General features: G+C 38.2%; 3 protein-coding genes across 7 annotated transcripts in view; 1 reads left to right on the top strand and 2 right to left on the bottom strand.

The window, feature by feature from the left end:
- Positions 1–21,083, bottom strand: part of veph1 (ventricular zone expressed PH domain-containing 1) — a 168,118-nt gene extending 147,035 nt beyond the window's left edge. For 4 of the 5 annotated variants that reach the window (XR_015514233.1, XR_015514234.1, XR_015514235.1 and 1 more), the window contains exons 1-2: positions 20,978–21,083; positions 253–484 (exon numbers count right to left, since the gene is read on the bottom strand). Coding sequence is in view for 1 of the 5 variants with exons in the window: in NM_212831.1 (NP_997996.1) it covers positions 253–390 (138 nt within the window). In the remaining 4 variants the exon portion in view is untranslated. 5 annotated transcript variants of the gene reach the window in all.
- grk7b (G protein-coupled receptor kinase 7b) overlaps positions 1–22,399 on the top strand; it is an 845,646-nt gene that overhangs the window by 426,265 nt on the left and 396,982 nt on the right. The gene's annotated exons all lie outside the window — the stretch shown is intronic.
- Positions 1–22,399, bottom strand: part of bcl7bb (BAF chromatin remodeling complex subunit BCL7B b) — a 266,172-nt gene that overhangs the window by 229,304 nt on the left and 14,469 nt on the right. The gene's annotated exons all lie outside the window — the stretch shown is intronic.

The raw sequence follows: 22,399 nt of genomic DNA, 5'->3' as shown, positions 1-22,399 counted from the left end.
CAGAAAATATAGAAACAGTTTCTGTGTTTTGGTCATAAACTAAACCTTTAATTTTTTTCCTGGCAATGTTGAAATTTGCATGGAGTTGCTCATTACAATAATGTGAATTTCTAGGCAATTCACTTTTTCATTATAACGTACTTCAACAGCAATGATTAATGCAAACTTTAGGTACATCTTACAATTATAACATAATGGTGTGTCTGTTTAATGGTGTTCTTGTTGGCTATTTGACGTTGGCTGTCTACTTACTGGAGAGCAGGATATGACTTTAATTTCCTCCAGGGCTTGGGACAGGCAATCTTCGATCTCACTGTCATCCAGAGAGAAGAGGTCTCCTGCACGGGACAAGTCCCTCTGCCCCAGCACTAGACGGAACAGCTGGTGCATTCTGGGACAGGCTCAAACTCGAGCAGGCTGAACCTGCTGTCCTGTGTTTCCACAATCACTTGACATGCTCCTGAAAGTGACATCAGTCTCACACCTACAATTCAAGACAGAAGAGATGAAAGCACAAAGAAAGGCCAAAAATGACCAAACAAGAGAAGAATGCAACCCAGGCTCATTCTGAAAACATACCCCTATATACATTTTTGGAAAGTGCCAAATATGTCACTGGAGTGACGTTTTTTCTTTTGTTTTTTTGCAGTTTTTGTTTTCGTGAATCCACCAGAGGCCGCTGTGTACGCATTTTGTGATCTTAAATTTCCCTTGCGAGTGGCATTCACACATGCTCTTCATGCATAAATCCACCAGAGGCCGCTGTAAACTAACTGAATGACTGACTGACTGATGCTGTGTTTACACCAGACACGGTACGCGTGGATAAATCGCGTGAACATTTTGACTTTACCCGCTTCATTCGTGCATCAAATCCACTTAACAATAGACACGGAATCACGTCATGGGCAGGGCTTCTGTGTGCCTGGTGACTGTAGTTTTGTATGTGCTTTATGAAGGCTGAAAAAAAGCGTCGATAAGTTTGGAGTCCACTACATTCTTTCAGAGGTGCACCCAGCTCTTTGAGTTCATAAACTCCTCCAGAAACTTAACCTGGATGATGGAAGCTTTCAGCAGTGCTTCTGACTGAGCCGAGCCCAGTTTGATCAACTGTTGTCGGTGACGGCTGGAGGATTTCCCCTGGGACACGAACAACAGGCGCTACATCTTAAGCATGCCACTACAAGAGAAAGCTCCTGATTGGTTAACGCGACGCGAATGTCTGCTGAAGTTCAGATTTTCGAACTTGAGTGATTCGCACACAACGCGCATGTATCGCACAACTCTTGCCACTTCATTCATGCAAATCGTGTCACTCGTGCCACCTTATTCCCGTTTATTGCACGGCAGGATGTCTATTCACGAATTTGCATTGACTTAACACGTAAATCACTCCCGCTTGATGCTTCTTTCGTGTCTAGTGGGAACACGGTGTGACTGACTGACCAATCAACTGACCCACCCTCCTCCTTTCCTAAACCCAACCAATAGTGTTTTCAAAAGCATCAATTGACCCGCCCACCTCCTTCCCTAAACCCAACCGATGGGTTTTTGAAAAGCAACCATTAAAAGAATGACTTTAACCACAATTGCAGATTTGACCACACTCACCATATTATTTACTTGTTTGTTTGTTTTTTTAGCTTCTGTTTTTGTCTTACTTTCTGGAACTGGAACCCCGTCATCATGGTAACTCCTCTTTCTGTGTCTCAAGTTCGTCAACGTACATGGCGAGATACTGAACAAAACATGTAACATCGTGAAAGCGTTCATATGGAGGTAAGCGGTCAGCTGGTTAGCGTAAAAAAAGAAACGATGTGATACCGCCTCGTAACAATCCTTTTAAAAATTAAATGCAGCCATACGTACTTCTGGCTACATAGTTCGCGATCTCCAGAAATGTATATAAGGCTACGTTCTCAGAATGAGTCTATGTTGAAAGAATGCTTCAAGGAAGATAAATTAAGACAAACAAGGAGACGAGAACAAGGCTCCAAACAGGACATGCGGATATTCAAAAAAGGGACAAAAGTGACAGTATGTTGATCCAAAAATAACAACAGATATATAAAAAAAAAAAAAAAAAACATTTAGGCATGATATTGAAGCATTAATGCAACATAGGCTCATTCCTAAAACGCAGCCCTATATACCTTTCTGGAGATCACGAATTATGTAGCCAGAAGTACGTACGGCTGCATTTCATCTTTAAAACAAACGCTACAGTGGGGTATGACACCATTCCTATTCGTGCTTAACAGCTGACCGCTTAACTCCGTATGGACGGCTCTTCTGCTATTACCAGTTTGACCAGTTGACGCAGAGAGGAGCTGACCACAATGATGAGGTTGGGGTCCAGCAAAGAACAGTTCCAGAAAGTGGCTAAGAATAAAAACATCAAGGTGAGAATGTGGTAAAATCTGAAAACGTGGTAAAAATCAGCCGAGATTTTTTTCTGTATTGCTTTTTAAAACTGTCAGTTGGGTTAAGAGAAAGGGGGTGGGCGAGTCAATCTATGCTTTTGAAAACACTATTGGTTAAGTTTAGAAAAAGTAGGAGGGTGGGTGAGTCGATCGGTCATTCAGTCATTAAGTCAATCAGTCGATAGCAGCCTCTGGTGGATTTACGTAAAAAGAGCAGGCACAAATAGCACTCACGAGAAAAAAATTGAGATGTCAAAAAGTGTACACAGTGGCCTTTGGTGGATTTACGAAAACAAAAACTGCAAAAAATGTAGCTCCAGGGGCGTTTTTGGCACATTCCAGAAATGTATATAGGGGTATGTTTTCAGAATGAGCCCAGGTTGATAAAATCACAGAAGCTATCAAAATACTTTTATCTTTCCTTAAGGCCACCCTGAAACGCATCCTTTAGTTTTGCATATAAAATAAAAACAGCATAAGAGTTTGGATTGACATCAAATGGAAAAAATATTCTTGAGATGAGTGAATGCCCCAAAATGATCCTGTATGGAGTTCCATTCTGTCAGGCTTCCTGTTAATGACTTTTTTTTTTCTTTCAGAAGACAATTCTGCCAGTGTTGACAACTCAGACAATTTACAGTGTGAAGCTAAACTTCTGTTAATCTGTGATATGTTAAACCTGTCCCTGCAGAACTCCATCATTCATTAAAGAGTGCAAAATGTCACCCTTTTCAACACAAACTCTTAAATATGCAAACATGGATCACTACGAGAGAGAATGTGTTCCGTCATGAAAAACGGCTACAGAATGTACCTCTCTTATGTTGTATAACATTGACCCGTCATTAGATTATTATGGTTATTTTACGCAACCATGCAACTTTCCTTAACTGCTCTCTTCTGTATGAAACAGAAGGTTAAAGAAAAATCAGTTGTCAGAATGATCTGTCAATGAAAAAAGGTCTGGCTCCGAGAATAAAACTTTATAAAGAAAAGTTCCCTGTCTTGGGGCCCTCTCTTGTTTGTTGTTTTATCAGTCAGTGATCCAAACGAATCATTAGTCCTGCCAATCAGAAGGCTCTGTGGGGCAGGCAGCCAATGGCAAGTCGTTTCGGAGGAGACGGCACAGCTGCACTTTACACCCCGTCCTTGCATTCCCGATCTGAGCATCGCTAGGATACCAGATCAGGAACACTCAGGGAGCCTTTGGAGGTCTGAGCAAAAGATTTAACCATAAATACAATCCCAGTGACTTTATCTGGATAGGCATTCAAAGCTGAAAACACATCAATGCAACTGCTTATAAAGCAATTAAACTCACTTCATTCCCTAAAAACTGACAATATGCTATATGTACTTGATTTTGAATTTGAAAATGATTTTATAGGCCGAGCTTAATTAAAGTAAAATTTAACAGATTTCAATTATTATTGTGCTGTATATTCTGAGCAGATACAGTCTGTAAAATAAGTATTGAACATGTCACCATTTTTCTCAGAACAAACAAAGGTGCCGTTGACTTTTGGACTTTTGGTTGAGTTTTACCAAAAGTTAGTAACAAAGCAATCCATACATACAAAAAACACAAAACTAATTAGTCAAATGAATTCACGTCTAATAAAACAAAATGACAAAAAAGAAAACTATTGAACACATGAAGAAAGGGAGGTGTAAAAAATCATGGAAAGCCCAGACAGCAGCTAAAATTTCTCAGTATTTAGAAAGCAACCCTGCTTCTCGTCAGTGTAAATTGATATTAGATGCTTCGGTCTGAACACCTACATTTCTAGGATGATGAAGATGAAACCAGGGTGAACAATTAAGCAAGTCAATGACCACATTCCACCTAAGGAAAATCTAAACTGCTTTCAGAAAAAAAATAAAGCTGCTAGAATGGCCCAGCCAATCACCTGACTTAAAGAGCCCATATTATACATGAAATAGGGTCATATCTTGGTTGTAAGGGTCTCCAACAACAGTCTAATATGCATGCAAGGTCAAAAAACACTTTCATGGTCTTATAATCTGCATTTATTTTTACCTAATTATCCCAGCGACTCCTGTATGAATCGTCCAGTGATTCATTTGTTCCCAAACCCCTCCTTAGCGCAGAGCTAATCTGCGCTGATTGGACCGATGACAGTCTGTTGCGATTGGTCGACTGCCTTCAGTCAGAGAGGGAAATGGCCAATAGCTAATCAGCAATTTAAAAAGTAATCACAGTTCATACACGCTCGATAGTGTATGCGTGGATTTTAGCTGCCACACTATGGCGAGTGGATAGTGCTACGGATAACCGAACTAAGGAGACAGTCGTGTACTCGCCATACCAAACACACACAAAAACACACACACACCTCCGGATGACAACGCTCCCGTTTCCGCCCGCACCCGCCAGGTTTTAGCCTGAGAACCCGCTCCGTTTTCTGCCCGCCGCGCCCGGTCCTGCTAGAGCGGAGAACACAACCAAAAATCACCCAGTATACAGTCCAGACAGCCAAGCTGTCTGTATAAACACATACACACAGCACAAAGCTCGTTCGTTCGTTCGTTCGCTCTCTCTCTCTCTCTCTCTCTCTCATACGCTCTCTCATACCAAGCAGACTCTCTCTTTCTAATTCACATAGCAATATCCGTGATATTGCTAGACAGCCCGCTCCCGTCCCAAATTAAACCCGTTACCGACCGCTCCCGCGATTTATTCGGAAATTTATTCCCGCGGCTGTCCCCGCGCCAGATTTCTGCGGCGCGGGAATAAATTTCCGAATAAATCGCGGGAGCAGAACTCTAACACGGAGCTCCATAAACAAACAGCACGCGTCGCGTTTTTAACGTGACTTTGCACGCGATAAGATAATATATCCAGTTAACCTGATACAGTACACTCGGTTACAAGTAACAAATCACAACTAAATACATTTGCAAGCTAGAGTAAACGAGGCAACAACTTTAACCGCACGTACTTACACTTGAGAAATGGAAGAAACCCATCCTGACGTCCATCAGTTACTCTTTACTGATCCTTCCTTTAACAAACTCAGATGAAGTATTCTTTGTAGCATGTAGCTTCCAGAAGTTTCCAACTGCTTGGTTATAATGCTGAGGTTTCATCTTTGGGTAGAGACTCAATATATCCATCTGCAGTGTGACTTCAATCAACCGGCATGTTTGTGTGTGTGTGTTTGTGGGTGTGTGTATGTGTGTGTCTGGGTTTCTGCGTCAGAGGGCGGGGCCTCAGGTTTGAAATCTCCCGGGTTTGCGCGTGCACGTGAATAACTTGGTTTCGTTCGTACGTCATGGCGAAACACCTAATGAATCGTGATCAAGGCGACTCGTTTGAAGCACTATGAGTCGACTCTTTTATAGATGAATCAACAGTTTTAAACACTGTACACTAACAGATTTAAGCCTTAGCTGGATACTTCACTTCACTTAGAGCTGTGTTACACACTACATGGAGGGGAATTTTCAAAAACCCATAATATGGGCTCTTTAATAACCACCTGAATCAAAAAAAAAAAGAACTAAAGATCAGAGTTGATGGACGAGAACCAGCAAAACCATTAAGATTTGAACCCTGTGTTGAAGTCTGGAAAAAAATTATAATAAAAAATAAAATAAAAATCACACCTAAGAATGCATGAGAGTACATTCTGCATACGAGAAGCGACTTAAAACTCTCATTACCAAACAACAGAGTGTATCCAAAGTATTAAAAACCTTTCAGAAGTTCATTCCATTGTTATTGCACCTAACAAAAAATGTTTGAATCGTTGTTTTTACAAAAGTCTTGGTCAATTTCATGTCAAAAGTTGTTTTAGAAATATGTTTACCAGTAAAATCATGACATGTTCAATAATTATTTTATCTGCTGTAAATCTGCAATTGTGCCAGTAAACAAGATAAGCATTGACCTCCTTTTGTATTCAGAACTGCCTTAATCCTTCGGAGAATAGATTCAAGAAGGTACTAGAATATTCCTCAGAGATTTTGGTCCATATGATAGCATGACGCATTGCTGCAGATTTGTCAGCTGCACATCCATGATGCCAATCTCCCGTTCCACCACATCCCAGTTACTTTATTGGATTTAGCTCTGGTGACTGTGGAGGCCATTAGAGTACAGTGAACTCATTGTCATGTTCAAAAAACAAGTCTGAGATTATTCACGCTTTATGACATAGCATGTTATCCTGCAGAAAGTAGCCATCAGAAGATGGGTACACTGTGGTCATAAAGGGATGGACATGGTCAGCAACAATATTCAGGTAGGCTGTGGCGTTGACACAATGCTCAATCGAGGCTAATGGGCTCAAAGTGTGCCAAAAACATATCCCCCACACCATTACACCACCACCACCAGCCTGAACCATTCATCCAAGGCAGGATGGATCCATGTTTTCATGTTGTTGATGGCAAATTCTTACCCTACCATCCAAATGTCACAGCAGAAATAGAGATTCAACAGACCAGGCAAATTTTTTTAAACTTCTAATTTCCAATTTTGGTGAGCATGTGCGAATTGCAGCAAAGTTTCCTGTTCTTAGCTGACATGAGTGGCACCTGGTGTGGTCTTCTGCAGCTGTAGCCCATCCGCCTCAGGGTTGGACGTGTTGTGTGTTCAGAGATGCTCTCCTTAGTTATAGCGAGTGGTTATTTGAGTTACTGTTGCCTTTCTATCAGCTCAGACCAGTCTGGCCATTCTCCTCTGACCTGTGGCGTTAACCAGGCATTTGCGCCCACAGAACTGACGCTCACTGGATATTTTCTCTTTTTCAGAACATTCTCAGTAAACCCTAGAGATGGTTGTGCGTGAAAATGCCAGTATATCAGCAGTTTCTGAAATACTCAGACCTTCCCGTCTGACACCAACAACCATGCCACATTCCAAGTCACTTAAATCACCTTTCTTCCCCATTCTGATGCTCGGTTTGAACTGCAGCAGATCGTCTTGATCCAGTCTACATGCTTAAATGCATTGAGTTGCTGCCATGTTATTGGCTGATTAGAAATTTGCGTTAACAAGCAGTTGGACAGGTGTCCCTAATAAAGTGGCCGGTGAGTGTAATTCGATTGCAATACTGAAGTTCAGAAAAACTACAATGATATTAACAAGCAACAAAATCACAGGTATCACTTTCATAATACTATTTCAACCAATATACAACCAATGAACCAATAATTGGATGTTAATATAATCTACTGTATTTAGGTATTATTGTTTGCGTGAACAGGCCTTTAATCTTTGACTTTGCTTCATAAATCTGTAATGAATTAATTTATGCTGGTTTGTTTTTAAAACAAAGCACAGCAGCAAAAATGCACAATCACTTGATGACACCTTGATTTGTAACTAGACAGTTCTGAATGTGTTAGACATAAAGCAGGTCACTGGGTCTGGTCTCTTAAACAACCACCAAGTTACAATTAATCTCCAGGTAACGGCTCAGCAATCCCAGGAATGCAGCCTTTTAAAAACACGCTCATATACACACGGTTCAGTGCACACAAGCATGCGCTACCATGATCCAAAGCCAACGCATGCAAAACACCAGTAGGAAGCAAAGCACAAGCAGCACATGGCTGTTCAAAATAGTGCATAATAATCGTCAAAAGTTGACTTCTGCACTTTTTCTAAAACGTTTTCCAAACTTCCAACTATACTTCTACAAAGGTTTGTTAGCTAAATTATCCCGGCAAAGAGATGAAAAAACAACTAATGAAAAGCATAAAATAGACAAACGAAGGAAGATATTACATCTATTTACTGCAATTTAGATAATTAAACTACATTTATTTCATTGTATTTTATTTGAGACGCACATTGAGGATGCACTGTTTGGGTCAGGTTTTTGTTGATAAGCTGCTGAAAGGTAATTTGTTTACGTTAAGATTCTCTCTTATAGGGCTGGGTGAAACAGAAAAAAAAATCATGATATCATGTTTCATATCATTCGGTCTCGATAATTATTAAATATTTTTTACAATCCATTTAAAAGTGTTAGGATTGTTTTTGTATTAAACCACTTTATTTTAATCTACCAACATTAAGGCAAATAGTTTTAATAAACAAAAAAATGTAACAAAAAAATCTTGTCTCTTATGTTCTTATAATAAAATAAACATAATGTAATGTAATGTGTATTTATATAGCGCATTTACTGTGTATGGCCATACACCCAAAGCGCTTCGCAATCATGAGGGGGGTTTCTCCACACCACCACCAGTGTGCAGCATCCACTTGGATGATGCGACGGCAGCCGCGGGACAACGGCACATGTGCGCTCACCACACACCAGCTATTGGTGGAGTGGAGAGACAGTGATAGAGCCAGTTCGGTGGAAGGGGATGATTGGGAGGCCATGATCGTAAGGGGCTTAGGCCAGAACACCGGGGTTACACCCCTGCTCTTTCACGAGAAGTGCCATGGGATTTTTAATGACCGTCAGGACCTCGGTTTAACGTCTCATCCGAAAGACACCGCCCACTGACAGTGTAGTGTCCCCTTCACTATACTGGGGCATTAGGACTCACACAGACCACAGGTTGAGCGCCCCCTGCTGGCCTCACTAACACCACTTCCAACAGCAACCTGGTGTTCCCTAGTGGTCTCCCATCCAGGTACTAACCAGGCTCAGCCCTGCTTAGCTTCAGTGAGTAAACATAAGTGCTAAAGAGACTCAAACTTAATAAATAAAATGTTACAAAGTGTGTGCAATGATAAAGTGTAAACACAGATACAGATGAACATCTATTAAGGTGTCTATAATAATCCCACAGTAAACCTCAAACTCTATTGACAAAACAAATTTCAAGAGTTCCCACTTAGATATGCTTGGCGTTTATAGCAGGTTTGGCATGCTGTCCCGGGAGAGAACCCTGAGCTCGGAGATACTTGAGCCCAAGGCTCCCGGCCGGTCTATAGGCATATAAGGGGATCCGAGATCAGGTAGGTCTCGAGAGCTCCCCCTCCCCTCTCAGACGTTCTGGCACTAAAGGCACATTTTCAAAGCAGAATTAAGTAAGTAGCATGTTTCTTAAATATCTGCAGTCATTTTATGTTATTTTTATGCTTTAGGACAGGGGTTTTCAAACTGTGGGTAGCGAGCAAAGATGGGTCGCGCAACGTCACATAGCTGCAGCTATATTTACATTGCGGTGAATCAAAACTAGTACGATTGACGGCAATAACTCAAAAACCTCTTACCCTAAAAATATGTTAAAAATATCTAAAGTGTGTTTCATACAAAAAGACAAAGCTGGTTATGTTTCACAGCTGTCTTTTTCTTTTTTTTTTCCGCTCGACATTACGAGCACTGCTCTGTTTGAGCCTTCGCAATCTGCGTTCAGCCGCGAGAGCTTGCGCAGAGCGGAGCTCTCAGTAAGGGACCGTCGGAAAAGTGCTTATTTTTTTCACATTTTTTCTTTTTGTTTTTTTGCTCCGTCCTGCGTGTTTTATTTTAAACACTACTAATTTTCTCTTAAATGAGCACAAACAGTTACTAAAGCAGTCGAATGCTTTTATTATAGATCTGTGCATTCTTCCATTAACACCTCTGTTATCAAACAAAACACAATGGGAGATTCATTTGCTGCTCTTCACTAAATAACAATAGTAACTTTAATCAATATGCAAATACAATTAAAAGTGAAATAGATTTAATAGCTTTATTTTATTTATGGATAGGCGATTGATTTTAGTAGGCTAAACCTTTTATTTTATAACCTTTTATTCAATATTTTCTAATGTTTGCTATGCATTCTGTCATTTGAAGCTATTTGTTGTCCCATATTATTTACATCCCAACGTTGACACATTGCTAATCAATAAATAGTTATAGTGCTATCTGTTAGTTTTAACGTCACCTAATGTTATGGAAGGGCATAGATGTTATGGAAAATAGTAATAGTAATGTAACTACCCCCATCATTCCATTCACTTCAAGCAAATGTGTAAATATTAGATCAATTCAGCAATAATTTTAATTGCATTGGCATATTTATCTGACCTTTTCCCAGCTTGTAGTAGTCGATCAAAAAGCTATTTAGTTTCTTATGACTATACACTAGCAGTTGAATTTACTGCGATGTGACGGGGCTTGATCATAATCAAGGGGCTTGATCAAAGGTTGATCATATTCTCTTCTGAAAAAAGAAGAGTATCTTTATCAACAAAAAAATGATCACAGTTACAGCCAGCATCCCACAAAATGCACTTCAAGCCTCATTTTGTGCATATCAAATCCAAGCGGCAACCTCCCGCTCTCCCTCAGGAAGCCAATACGGAAGTAACTAAAACTGCAATTCATCCGAAATTCCGCTAGTCTTGGCCGCTCCTGGCTCCAAAACAGAGCAAATTTCAATTGAGCCCACTGTTAGAATGGCCAAATTTACAGCAGAAAAAAAGGTGTTTACAGCCTGGTACAAAAAAAGATTTTAGTTAATACAGCTAATATTACCCTTCATGACAACTGTGAGGGGGTGATTTTTTTTAATAACTCAATCGTTTCCTTTATATTAAGCTATATTAAGTTTGCATAATTAAGGGCGTGGCCACTTGAGTGACAGCTAGGTCTCGTTGGTTGCCGTCACGTCACCTCAGCTGAATCCTGCAGATTAGCCACTGAACTCGGCATATTTATCGTATTTCTGTGTTGTTTTATGTGGCTTTACACAGTCAACTGCCTTTTGGACTTGTTTCTTACAATTATTAGATGGCATGGCATGCTGAGTGAACTTATGCTCACAAACCATTCACGTGGCCTCCGTTTCCCATGTGAGTAAAGTTATATACTTATATACCATCTCTATACATGTATATGTTTTATTTAAGATCATTTATCGTTTATATTTATATTTAGAGCTGTAATGCACTTCAGAATCTGTCAGATTGATTAGCTGTAGGCTCTAGAACAGTCATCTGAAGCGTTGTCATACAGTGTTATGCTGGATTTCATCAATAGTCTTACATTAACTAACACAGACTATATCTGAAGTGTTTGGAAGTTTTGCGTTTTCCTCCTGTTGGAAAACATCATAAGAACAATGTTTAGTGGCTCACTGTATTACAGAAGTGTTTTTAAAAGTCTAAACACTTTATTGATATAGTGTACAACCAAGCACATGTGGTCAGAATACAAAAGAGTCACAGGTGATAAAGTATTAAGCATTTCTCCCTAGGTAAAGTGTGTCTGAACCAGGTCCAAGCAAACTGTCAGCAGGTGTCTGTAGCTGTGCTCACTCTTCGCCTCTTTGCCCTTGTTTGGTCTCCCGCCGTGGGTGTGATGACGCGCAAACAAAATGGCGACGATTGGCCGCGCCTACTTGTGGCTTCTTTTGCGCTTTTTAGAAACCTATGGGTGACGTCACAGATACTACGTCCATATATTTTACAGTCTATGATCAAATTGCTAAATCCAAAAAGCCACACACCATATATTTTTGACTGCTTTGAATGGATACATTTTTAAACCCATTTTTCCATATTAAAATATTATGGTGGGTCTTGAGATTGAATTACTTGCCTAGGTGGGTCCCGGATTAAAAAAAAGTTTAGGAATCCCTGCTTTAGAAGACTCAAAAACTTACATACAGCCCCTTTAAAATATATTAGAGCCTCCAGAACTTAATTCAATAAAGACATGAGATTGATGAGTGATGCCATCATGACAATAAGGGCCAAAATCTGACAGTACCACCTTGTCAAATCTATACCATAAAGAATTAATTCATCAAACCAAGCAACTCTCTCGCAAGACAGCCACCACCCAGCATAGTCCTGTGGGAAAAATCCCTTTGGCCTGGGGAATGTAAAAAAGGCAGCGCATGTCATGTTAATGACTATAAACTGCTTATAAAATTAAGTCTGACCTTTATAAAGATCACCAACTAAACATAGCCAGGCTTTTCTTTAAAGTAGAGAGACTGACATAGAGTCTTTTGTATTCTCACTCCTCCTCTTCTTCCCTAATGGCCACCTGTTGATCACAGCTCACTTATGGAGATGTCCAAGCCACCAACAGCAGATACAACAGCATTCCTATGATCATCCCTTAATACCTGTTCACCTGGTCTCTCCCCACACACATACACAGGGTCTGTTCACAACCCTCGGTTTGTGTACGCTGTCCCAGACAGGGTGGGAGTGGGTTTCCCTCCAGGCTCGTGGTCAAAGAGAGGCTTTGTGTGGCAGGGATGAGGGTGGGAGCAAAGTGCCCATTCATACATTCCTTCGCCATCACAATCAAAACAATGCAGCCCGCCAGCCAAACGTCCTTGAAACGAAAACCCTCAAGGTCAGATATTTGAAGCAGAACTGCAGCAGACGAGGCTATCCAACCTGTATTCTAGTGGATTTAGACATGCTTGGTAAAAACAGGGTAAATATTAAAGTAAAATGAAGGATAGGATGCGATTAATAATGTTTACTAGGGCTGCACAATTTATAATTTTTCTGGTAACGACGGATCGAACATATATCAGTGTTGCAGTTCTACAAAATAAATGTGCTGTTAATAAAAGAAGTACATCTTATAAAGTTTAGTTGCATTTTTCCCCTTCATTAACAAACATCATAACATATTGTGATTTTCTTGTTATTTATTGCTGATGGGGGCAAAATAACACAATAATATCGTAGCGTATCGTTCTACTGAATATCTGACTACTTATTTCAGTTTTATCTTTGTTCTATCTTATTTATTTACACTTGCAATGTCTTTGATTCCTCTACAACAGGGATGTCAAACTCATTTTAGCTCAGGTGCCACATGGAGGAAAATCAATTCTCAAGTGGGCCAGACTAGTAAAATCATAGTATATATAACTTAAAAACAACAACATCAGATTTTCTTTGTTTTAATATAATCAACATTTAACATAAAGCTGGAGCCTGAGGACAACACGATCTCAAGACAATTAACAAATTTTTCATTTAATGGCTATTATGAATTCGTACAATCTCATTAGTACAAATTTGTACAATGACGGTTGGGTTTAGTGGTGTGGTTGGGTGCTACGCCTTCATTTTATATCATACATTTTTATACAACTGAACTTGTACGAATGAACCACTAAACTGACCAAACGTGAAATTTTTACGTTTCCTCGTGAGAAGACCTCAGTGTGTTATGGCAGGGCATAGATGTGGTCTTCCTGTCTGAGAAGGCTGTAAAACTGACACGGATTCAGGCTTCTGGATTGGATGAAATTACCAATTTGCAATTTTGCCATCCAGTGGACACAATTGGAACAGCATTTTCTTTTATTGAAAAAATGCAGCTTTTTTTATACTTTACAGAATCATCTCGCAAGTCGGATTAAACCCGTTTGCGAGATGATCCAGGCAGCGGGCCGTACGTTTGACACCCCTGCTCTACAAAATTATTCCAATCAAAGTTAATGATCAAATTCCAAATAGAGCTATTAAAGTCATCTGCCAAAATTGTATTTATATCATAATATACATCGCAGAAAAATAAAATATTGAAATGTCAGATTTTTCCAATATCATGTAGCCCTAATGTCTATTGAGAAACAGTTTTTTTTTCCAAAACAAAACATTCGGGCTCTATTTTAATGATCTAAGGCTAAGGTCTAAAGCACATGGCGCAAAAGCATTAAGGGCGTGTCCGAATCCACTTTTAGAATTTTAAGGGTGGAAAAATATGGTCTACGTCCCAGTGCATGGTATAACAGGGTTGTGCTTATTCTCTTAATGAGTAATGGGTGTGTTTTGAGCATAACGTGCATTAAACCAATCGGAGTCCCATCTCCCATTGCCTTTAAGAGTCATTGTGCCATAATGCAGTTGCTATTTACCTGGCGGACTTTGTAAAGAGAAAAACTGATTCACGAGTGAGAAAACAATTAAAGACCATCTGCAGCTCAAGGATAAAGAACAAGCCTCCTCCATTCAGCCTCTTTACTTTCCTTTTACTCTTTACTCCTTTAATTTCATGGTGTAAGGAACAGGTGGAAACTCACTCCACTGATGACATCCATTAGCCTGTTTAATTTTGTTTGTTAAGCGCAAATATTTGTTTCAAAACTATTTCTAGAATCAGTTCCAATTTCCAGCAAATGAAGAAATGAACAATAATAATGAAGTGTGGTTAAAAAACTGAGTTATATCCAGACACGCGTCCTATTTTTATGCCCCTTATAGTGACGCATACATCTCCAAATCCAGACAGGTGGACAAACCTAAACTTTTTTTAATAAAAATAAAAATAAATTTGCATATAATAAATAATACTAATAATTATATTAACAGTATTCTTAAGTCCTTTTACACACATTTGAACTTCTCACGCAAAGCTTTTACAACATGTGCATTAGAGCTGCAAAATTAATCGTAAAAAGACTGCGATCTCGATTCGACCCCCTAGATGATCTTAATTTAGCATTTTTACGATTCTGTCAATCATATGTTCAAGTTCAGAAGAGAAGCAATGGTGGCCGCACAAGTCTTCACATTTACATACGCTGTTCAGCAACGTGGACATCTCCAAATGGTGTTGAAGGAGTCACATGCTGTATTTATAAAAATATTCATTCATTCATTTTCTTGTCAGCTTAGTTCCTTTATTAATCCGGGGTCGCCACAGTGGAATGAACTGCCAACATATCCAGCAAGTTTTTACGCAACAGATGCCCTTTCAGCCGCAACCCATCTCTGGGAAACATCCACACACACACACACACACACACATTCATACACTACGGACAATTTAGCCTACCCAATTCACCTGTACCGCATGTCTTTAAACTTGCGTCTGAAACCGGAGCACCCGGAAAAAACTCATGTGAACGCAGGGAGAACATGCAAACTCCACACAGAAACGTCAACTGAGCCAAGGCTGGAACCAGCAACCCAGCGACCTTCTTGCTGTGAGGCAACAGCACTACCTACTGCACCACTGCTTCGCCCTTTATAAGAAATAATTCACCTCAAAAATGCCATTCTGTCTTCATGTAATGTATTTACGACCGCAAAATCACACGCGCGCCTCTGAATGAAGTCTACTTAAGAGAACAGAACCTGCATAGGCTGTGAATAACAGGTAATAAAGTTGTAAATAACATTCAGCTTGTGGCACAGAGTGAATGTTTGAGAGCCGTGCGTGAAGGGAACCGCTCTTAGCAGTGAAAATGAAACTGAAAGCGCACACAGTGTTGCCAGATGTAGCTGACTGATTCCAGCCCAAAAAGCATCCAAAACCCGCCGAAATGCAAACATACCCACCCAGTCTTCTGTATTCACGAAAACCACTTCAGTGACGGATTTTAAGCACAAAATGACAGATTGCAAGCATACGTCTCAAACACAATATTTCAACATCAGAATTATTATCAGCATTAATGACCAGGACAAATCTAAAGTCTTTTCAAGTCCACTGTTACAAGTTTATACAAAATTGAGCCTTTTAACCAACAGTACAGCTACTCAAAGCCTCTTGCTGTTTTACCAGATGTTTGAGAACAACAATAACAATAGCCCACTCGTATTAACCTTTATTTTACATCTACAGAATCGTGAGAAAATCGTGATCTTGATTTTTTTTTTTTTAATCGCGATTCTCATTTTAGCCAGAATCGTGCAGCTCTAACATGCACATAAGCTTGTTCTTAAACTCGTTTTTCTTTTGTTAATTTGGAGTCCTTAACTGAGCGTCCACATGCACAAGGTTGGTAATCTGCATAATAAACGCCATTCCATATAAGGGCTTTCCACAAAGCAGCACTCATCCACAAAAAGACAATTATGGCATCGAAACAAAAGACAGAACTGGAGTCTTTGCTGAGGTGGAAACCAGAAAAAATTGGCATTTAAAAAAGTTGGAAAAATCAATAAGGGAGCGCGACATGGTGGTGCAGTGGTTAGCACTGTTGCCTCACAGCAAAAAGGTTGCTAGTTCGAGCAAGTGGGCATCTCTGTGTGGAGTTTGCATGTTTTCCCTGTGTTGGTTTGGGTTTCCTACAAGTGCTCTGGTTTCCCCACAGTCAAAAGACATGTGTTATAGGAGAATTGGGTAAGCTAAATTGTCCGTAGTGTACGCATGTATGTTCTGGTCTGAACAGCCATTTGTCACTCACAGCAAACATAACCCCTGTCACTGTCTCACCATCCAGATGCTTTAGTTTACATTTTTTTCCAATTAAACTCATATCTAATCATGTTGTTGATAGGTCAAGACTTCTAAAAACATATTTTATCTCTGTTTTTAGGGTTTTTTTTGTTACGTAATAGGTTAAAACTTTTACTGTCACCTTAACACCAGTGGGACCATTAATGGTTAAAATTTGTAAACCATTAAATTAGTCTAAACATAAAGCAATCACTACTAACTATATATCATTTGATAGCTTAAAATTTCTACTTTCCATTTCCTAGTTTCCATTTACTGATTTTTGATAGATATTACTGAGCAACAGTTCATTTGCAACAAGAATACTCATCAGAGCATTACTTTGCTACAGCAATCCACATGTACACCTGTTTCAGATATTTTTAGAGGTTATATTCAAATCAAACCCCATTAAATTTCTCATCCTACTTTAAAGTTGTATGTTTACGCTACCAATATTTTTCCAAAATTCATATTGCTGAAATCATAGGGGGCGCCCTTGTTTGGTCACTAATAAAAACTGAAGGTGGTCATGTTTGGTACTGCGGTCAAACATAATCTGACTGAAAGCTCATGTTTTGAGATATCAACTTAAATTTTGGAATATAATTTGTTCAGATATTTAGTGTGGATTTTGTATCAATTGTAGCATATTTCATTCTAATGAAATTGTACGAACACATGTTAAGTGAATGACAGCCAATGCCCCAAAATAGGCCTTTCTTATTCCTCTGCAAAATTAACCGATTGTGTGAGTGGTTACACATTCCTGTTGCAAAGTGGGTCACACATGCTGGCAAGAGAGCAATGTTTGCCTTCACATTATCTCATTATGCAGATGCTGCAGAAAAGCATCAGGAAGACATGAGATGAACTACACAGGAACTCCACAAAAAAGATATGCTAAATATGCTCAAAAAAGGAATCAGCATGAATCGCTGGCGGAGATGTTGCATTATTTATGGCCTGCAGTAGTGCAGCTGCTGTGCAGGAGTGAATGACGAACAATGCTGGAAGCTGTCAGCAACTCCTATACATAAAGTACAGACACTCAAATACACCCCATGCAACTGCCTTTCTCTCATTCCTTCACACACAGACAGTAGCACTGCTAAATAGACAACTTCAAGTTTCAGTTTCTTTTGACCAAATTCTAGACTGACTCCTGAATAATACACAAAAGTCACATAAAGGCAAAATAAAGTCAAATATTTCCTAAATGATGCTTAACAGAGCAAGGAATTTTTCACAGTATTTCCAATAATATTTTTTCTTCTAGAAAAAACCTTATTTGTTTGATTTCAGCAACAATAAAATTAGTTTTTAATTTTTTTAAAAAACATTTTGAGGTCAATATATTTTTTTAAATTGTTTGCAGAACAAACCATCATTATACAATGACTTGCCTAATTAACCAAACTTGCCTACCTAATTAACCTTGTTAAACCTTTAGATTGCACTACTATCTTAAAAATATCTAGTAAAACATTATGTGCTGTCACCATGGCAAAGAAATCAGTTATTAGAAATTATTTATTAAAGCTATTATGTTTAAAAATGTATTTCCTTTAAACAGAAATTGGGGAAATATTATACAGGGGGACTAATAATTCAGGAGGGCTAATATTAATTCAGACTTTACTGAATACTTTGATCTCATTTCACACTGTGGACTCAACCTCTTTTTTCAGGCCTTTTTAAACCCATACCAGTCCAGTCCAAACACTGTCCTACTGCAGAATTCACTGCTCAACTCAATCAACCTCACTTTACCTGTCAAGACGGGTCAAACCATGCATGGATCTGATCACCAAAGCCATCGGTCAGAATGTGCTACAAATGCTACTCTATTCAACCTGTTCAATCTATTCAACCGGTTTCAATCACTGTTTACTCTCAAGGAGTTTTTCTAGTGCTACACTTCACAATAAAATATTGAATAAACGGGAGTAGTATGAATTAGGGTTGTCAAAACTATCGAGTTCGGTACAAAACTGCCCATTTCCCACTAACATTTAAGCACCACTGTTGAGCAGAAATGACTGTGAATGGATATGACGATCATCAGTGCACAAAGATCAGTTGATGCATTTTCTCAGTGGTCCTCAACCGGTACCAGTCCATGGATCAATTGGTACCGGGCTGTGCAAGAAGTCATTAATTATTTCCGTTTTATGTATTATCTGAGTCTGAACAATATTTAATTTTGAAAAAACTTTTATTTTGAAAAATGGCCATATTCTCTCAGTCTGATCTCGGTCACTTGAGCGCCCAAATTTAAGCCTCAAGCAGCCAAATAAATAAGAAACAGACATCTTTGGGAAGTTTCTTTGCTATGGGGAAAAGGCCTAGTGAAGGACCTCACTGCCAAAGAATGGATCCGCAAGCCATTTGTCAATAAATCACATGAAGTTATATGTCTGTAAGTGCTCTATTTTTACTACCGCCGTATTTTTGTAAATATTGTATTTTGTTGTACAAACACTTCTTCATGGCTTACAGCCACAGGTTATACATTCTAACCCAGGGGTGTCCAACCTCAGTCCTGGAGGGCCGGTGTCCTGGAAAGTTTATCTGCAACTTGCTTCAACACACCTCCCAGGAAGTTTCTAGTATATCTAGTAAGATCTTGATTAGCTGGATCAGGTGTGTTTGATTAGGGTTGCAGCTAAACTCTCCAGGACACCGGCCCTCCAGGACCGAGTTTGGACAACCCTGTTCTAACCATTTGTGATTAGGGATGCAAAGATTATAGATTTTGGTTGTACGATTACAGTCTAAGGAATAATCACAATTATTAGGCATTCGTTAATTTCAAAACAATACTAGTTTAGAAAACTCCATATATTTAAAAATCTAAAAAAAAAAAAAAAAAAAAAAAATATATATATATATATATATATATATATATATATATATATATATGTATATATATATATATATATATATATATATATATATGTATATATGTATATATATGTGTGTGTGTGTGTATGTATATATATATATATATATATATATATATATATATATATATATATATATATGTATATATGCATATGTATATGTATATATGCATATGTATATATATATATATATATATATATATATATATATATATATATATATATATATATATATATATATATATATATATGTGTGTGTGTGTGTGTGTGTGTGTGTGTATAGTCACATGTGTATATATATATATATATATATATATATATATATATATATATATATATATATATATATATATATATATATATATCAAAACTATATAAGTGAAATATAAATAAGTGAAAAAAATGTTTTTGGCATTTAAACGCGACTGATAATTTAAAATTTAAGACTGAAATGTAAAATTGACAGAACAATGAATAAACAAACAAATAAGTAAATACAGTATTTGTCTAATGTAAATCTAAGCTATTAGCTAAACATTTCCCTTTTTACAGAGAACAAATGTAGTCAAAGGCTGCTGAACCTCTGTCTAAAAGTAATTTTTGATCAGCGATTAGTTAATCTAGTGTGCGTGCGTATTAGCATTGGTGTACAAGCTCAGAACTTTAAACTAGCGCACAGTTGGCACAACTTTGTTTAGTTGCAGTACACAAACACAATGATGAGAAGCTTTTACGATTAATTAATGTAACTAATTAAATAACAGTTAATCGTTGTATCACTATTTGTGATAATGTGATCCTGTAAGTCAGCAAAATATGTAAAAAAAAAAAAACAATATTACATTTATCTTCATAATGGGCATGTACATACAAATTTCTTGTTGTAAGGCATTTTACAATTTTACCACAAGTAGAGATGGGCTACTAACATAATTTTGCTTGATCAAACATAAAATCATCTGAAGCCTTAAATTACTGGTGCCAATATCTAACTTAATATGAACCAAGATTTGCGTTTGTGATACTAACGTGCATGTGAACTGGCTCGGTCGAGTAGAAAAAGCGCGACTCTCACAGGAACTATTCTCCGAATAAGAACTATTTGTTTACGCGGTGACGTCCAACGGAATGCGCGCGGAATCCTCGCAACATCCACTGCAATTCAAGATCATTCCGCTTTATTTATCCTTAAAGAGTGGCGTTTCATTTCACAGCCTCTCTAGAAGACAACCGAGTGCATTTGGAAATATAATATTAAGGCTGCTGGTCCATATTCACCTCTCAACTTGAGTTGCTTTAATACATTAATTCTGCATTGAAATCCTTTGCACGTGACAGAGAGTGACCGCGACCACAGTTCAACTTTAACCACATCGCTACACATTAATGAACAAAAGGTATGTCTGATTAAAGCTTTAATGGATGTTTCTCGTCAACTTTGGCTGATGCCAGTGAAACACATTTCTGTAAGCATCATAATGAGCAAAAGCAGGCTCTCGAAACACTCAAGGTCACTCACCTCTTCTCAGTCCAGCAGCCCGCGGGTTTGCCGTCGATATTAAAACAAAGAGGCGAAATGTTGGGCTTTCTGGATAGTCCAACGCGAGATGCTCGCTGTTTCTACCAACTTCTCCCACAGGACGCAGTTTTATTTCAGTCACTTGAGAGCTGGAGTGGCGGATTCGCCTCCTCGTGGTCAAAGCTGGAGCTACATTCAGCAACAGGTGCATTAATGAGCTCTTTTAACAGGACCAGAGGTGTCCCGCAGCGGAAAAAAACGTAAATATATTTAAAAATATTTAATCAATAAATGATAATTCATAAACATTTACATAAATAAAGTTACAAAAATGTAATTAAGCATCTTATATGGGCGACACGGAGGCTCAGTGGTTAGCACCGTTTGCACGCTGTCGCCTCACAGCAACAAGGTCGCTGATTCGAGTCCCAGCTAGGTGAGTTGGCATTTCTGTGTGGAGTGTGCATGTTCTCCCCGTGTCGGCGTGGGTTTCTCCAGGTGCTCCGGTTTACCCCACAGTCCAAAGACATAAGCTGTAGGTAAATTGAATACAACTAAATTGGCTGTAGTGCATGGGAGTGTATGAATGTTTCCCAGTACTGGGTTGCAGCTAGAAGAGCATCTGCTGTGTAAAACATATGCTGGATAAGTTGGTGGTTAATTATGGTAATTATTATAAAATAAATTATCCAAAATATTATTTGAATAACAGCACTGGATTTAAATCATTAGTAAATGTAAGTCTTAAAATTATCAATAATTTACACATAATTTAGAAATAAATAAATATCGTCTAATAATATTTTAGACCAGTTTACATTATTTTTTTTACATGTCTTTATCCAGATTGAAAACCTTAAGGGCACTTGGCAATATACGCTATTAAGATTCTATATAAAAGTTTAAAAAACTTGACAAGTTTAATTTGCCCACAAACATTTGCTTACATTTTTCTTTAATTCATATCTCGATCATGCTTTTATGGTAAATTATTACAGCAAAAGAACATTTGTCAGTTATTTAGTTTAAGTTTGGGTGTAATCATTTTTAATGTAACCATGTATATACAATTTTGTCCTGTTATTATTTAAACTTATTTTACCCATCCCACTTCCTAAGCTCTCATGTCAATAAAGTCTCAGCAGGTAAAAATACTAATTTCAATAATAGTCAGTGCTCAGCATAATTGTGTACAGCCCATTTTGAAAATGAATGTTTTTTATCCGTTTCTCAGTGAATATCGGCAATGTATTTTGGTGCGTTTAAACAAAACAGATTTATTAAACAGAAATATTAAAATAATATTTTAGTTATTAAACATATTTAGAAATTGAAAGTTAATACAATTAAATTCAAGTAAAATATTGCAAAAAAAACTACAAAATTAAAAAAAAAAAATCTATATTTTTGCTTCTCTTGATT

Source organism: Danio rerio, chromosome 18 (assembly GCF_052040795.2).
Source record: "Danio rerio strain M-AB ecotype USA chromosome 18, GRCz13ab, whole genome shotgun sequence".
In the NCBI taxonomy this organism is placed as follows: Eukaryota; Metazoa; Chordata; class Actinopteri; order Cypriniformes; family Danionidae; genus Danio; species Danio rerio.
The sequence above is the reverse complement of the archived record's forward strand: the minus strand, read 5'-3'. Positions and strand labels throughout refer to the sequence as shown.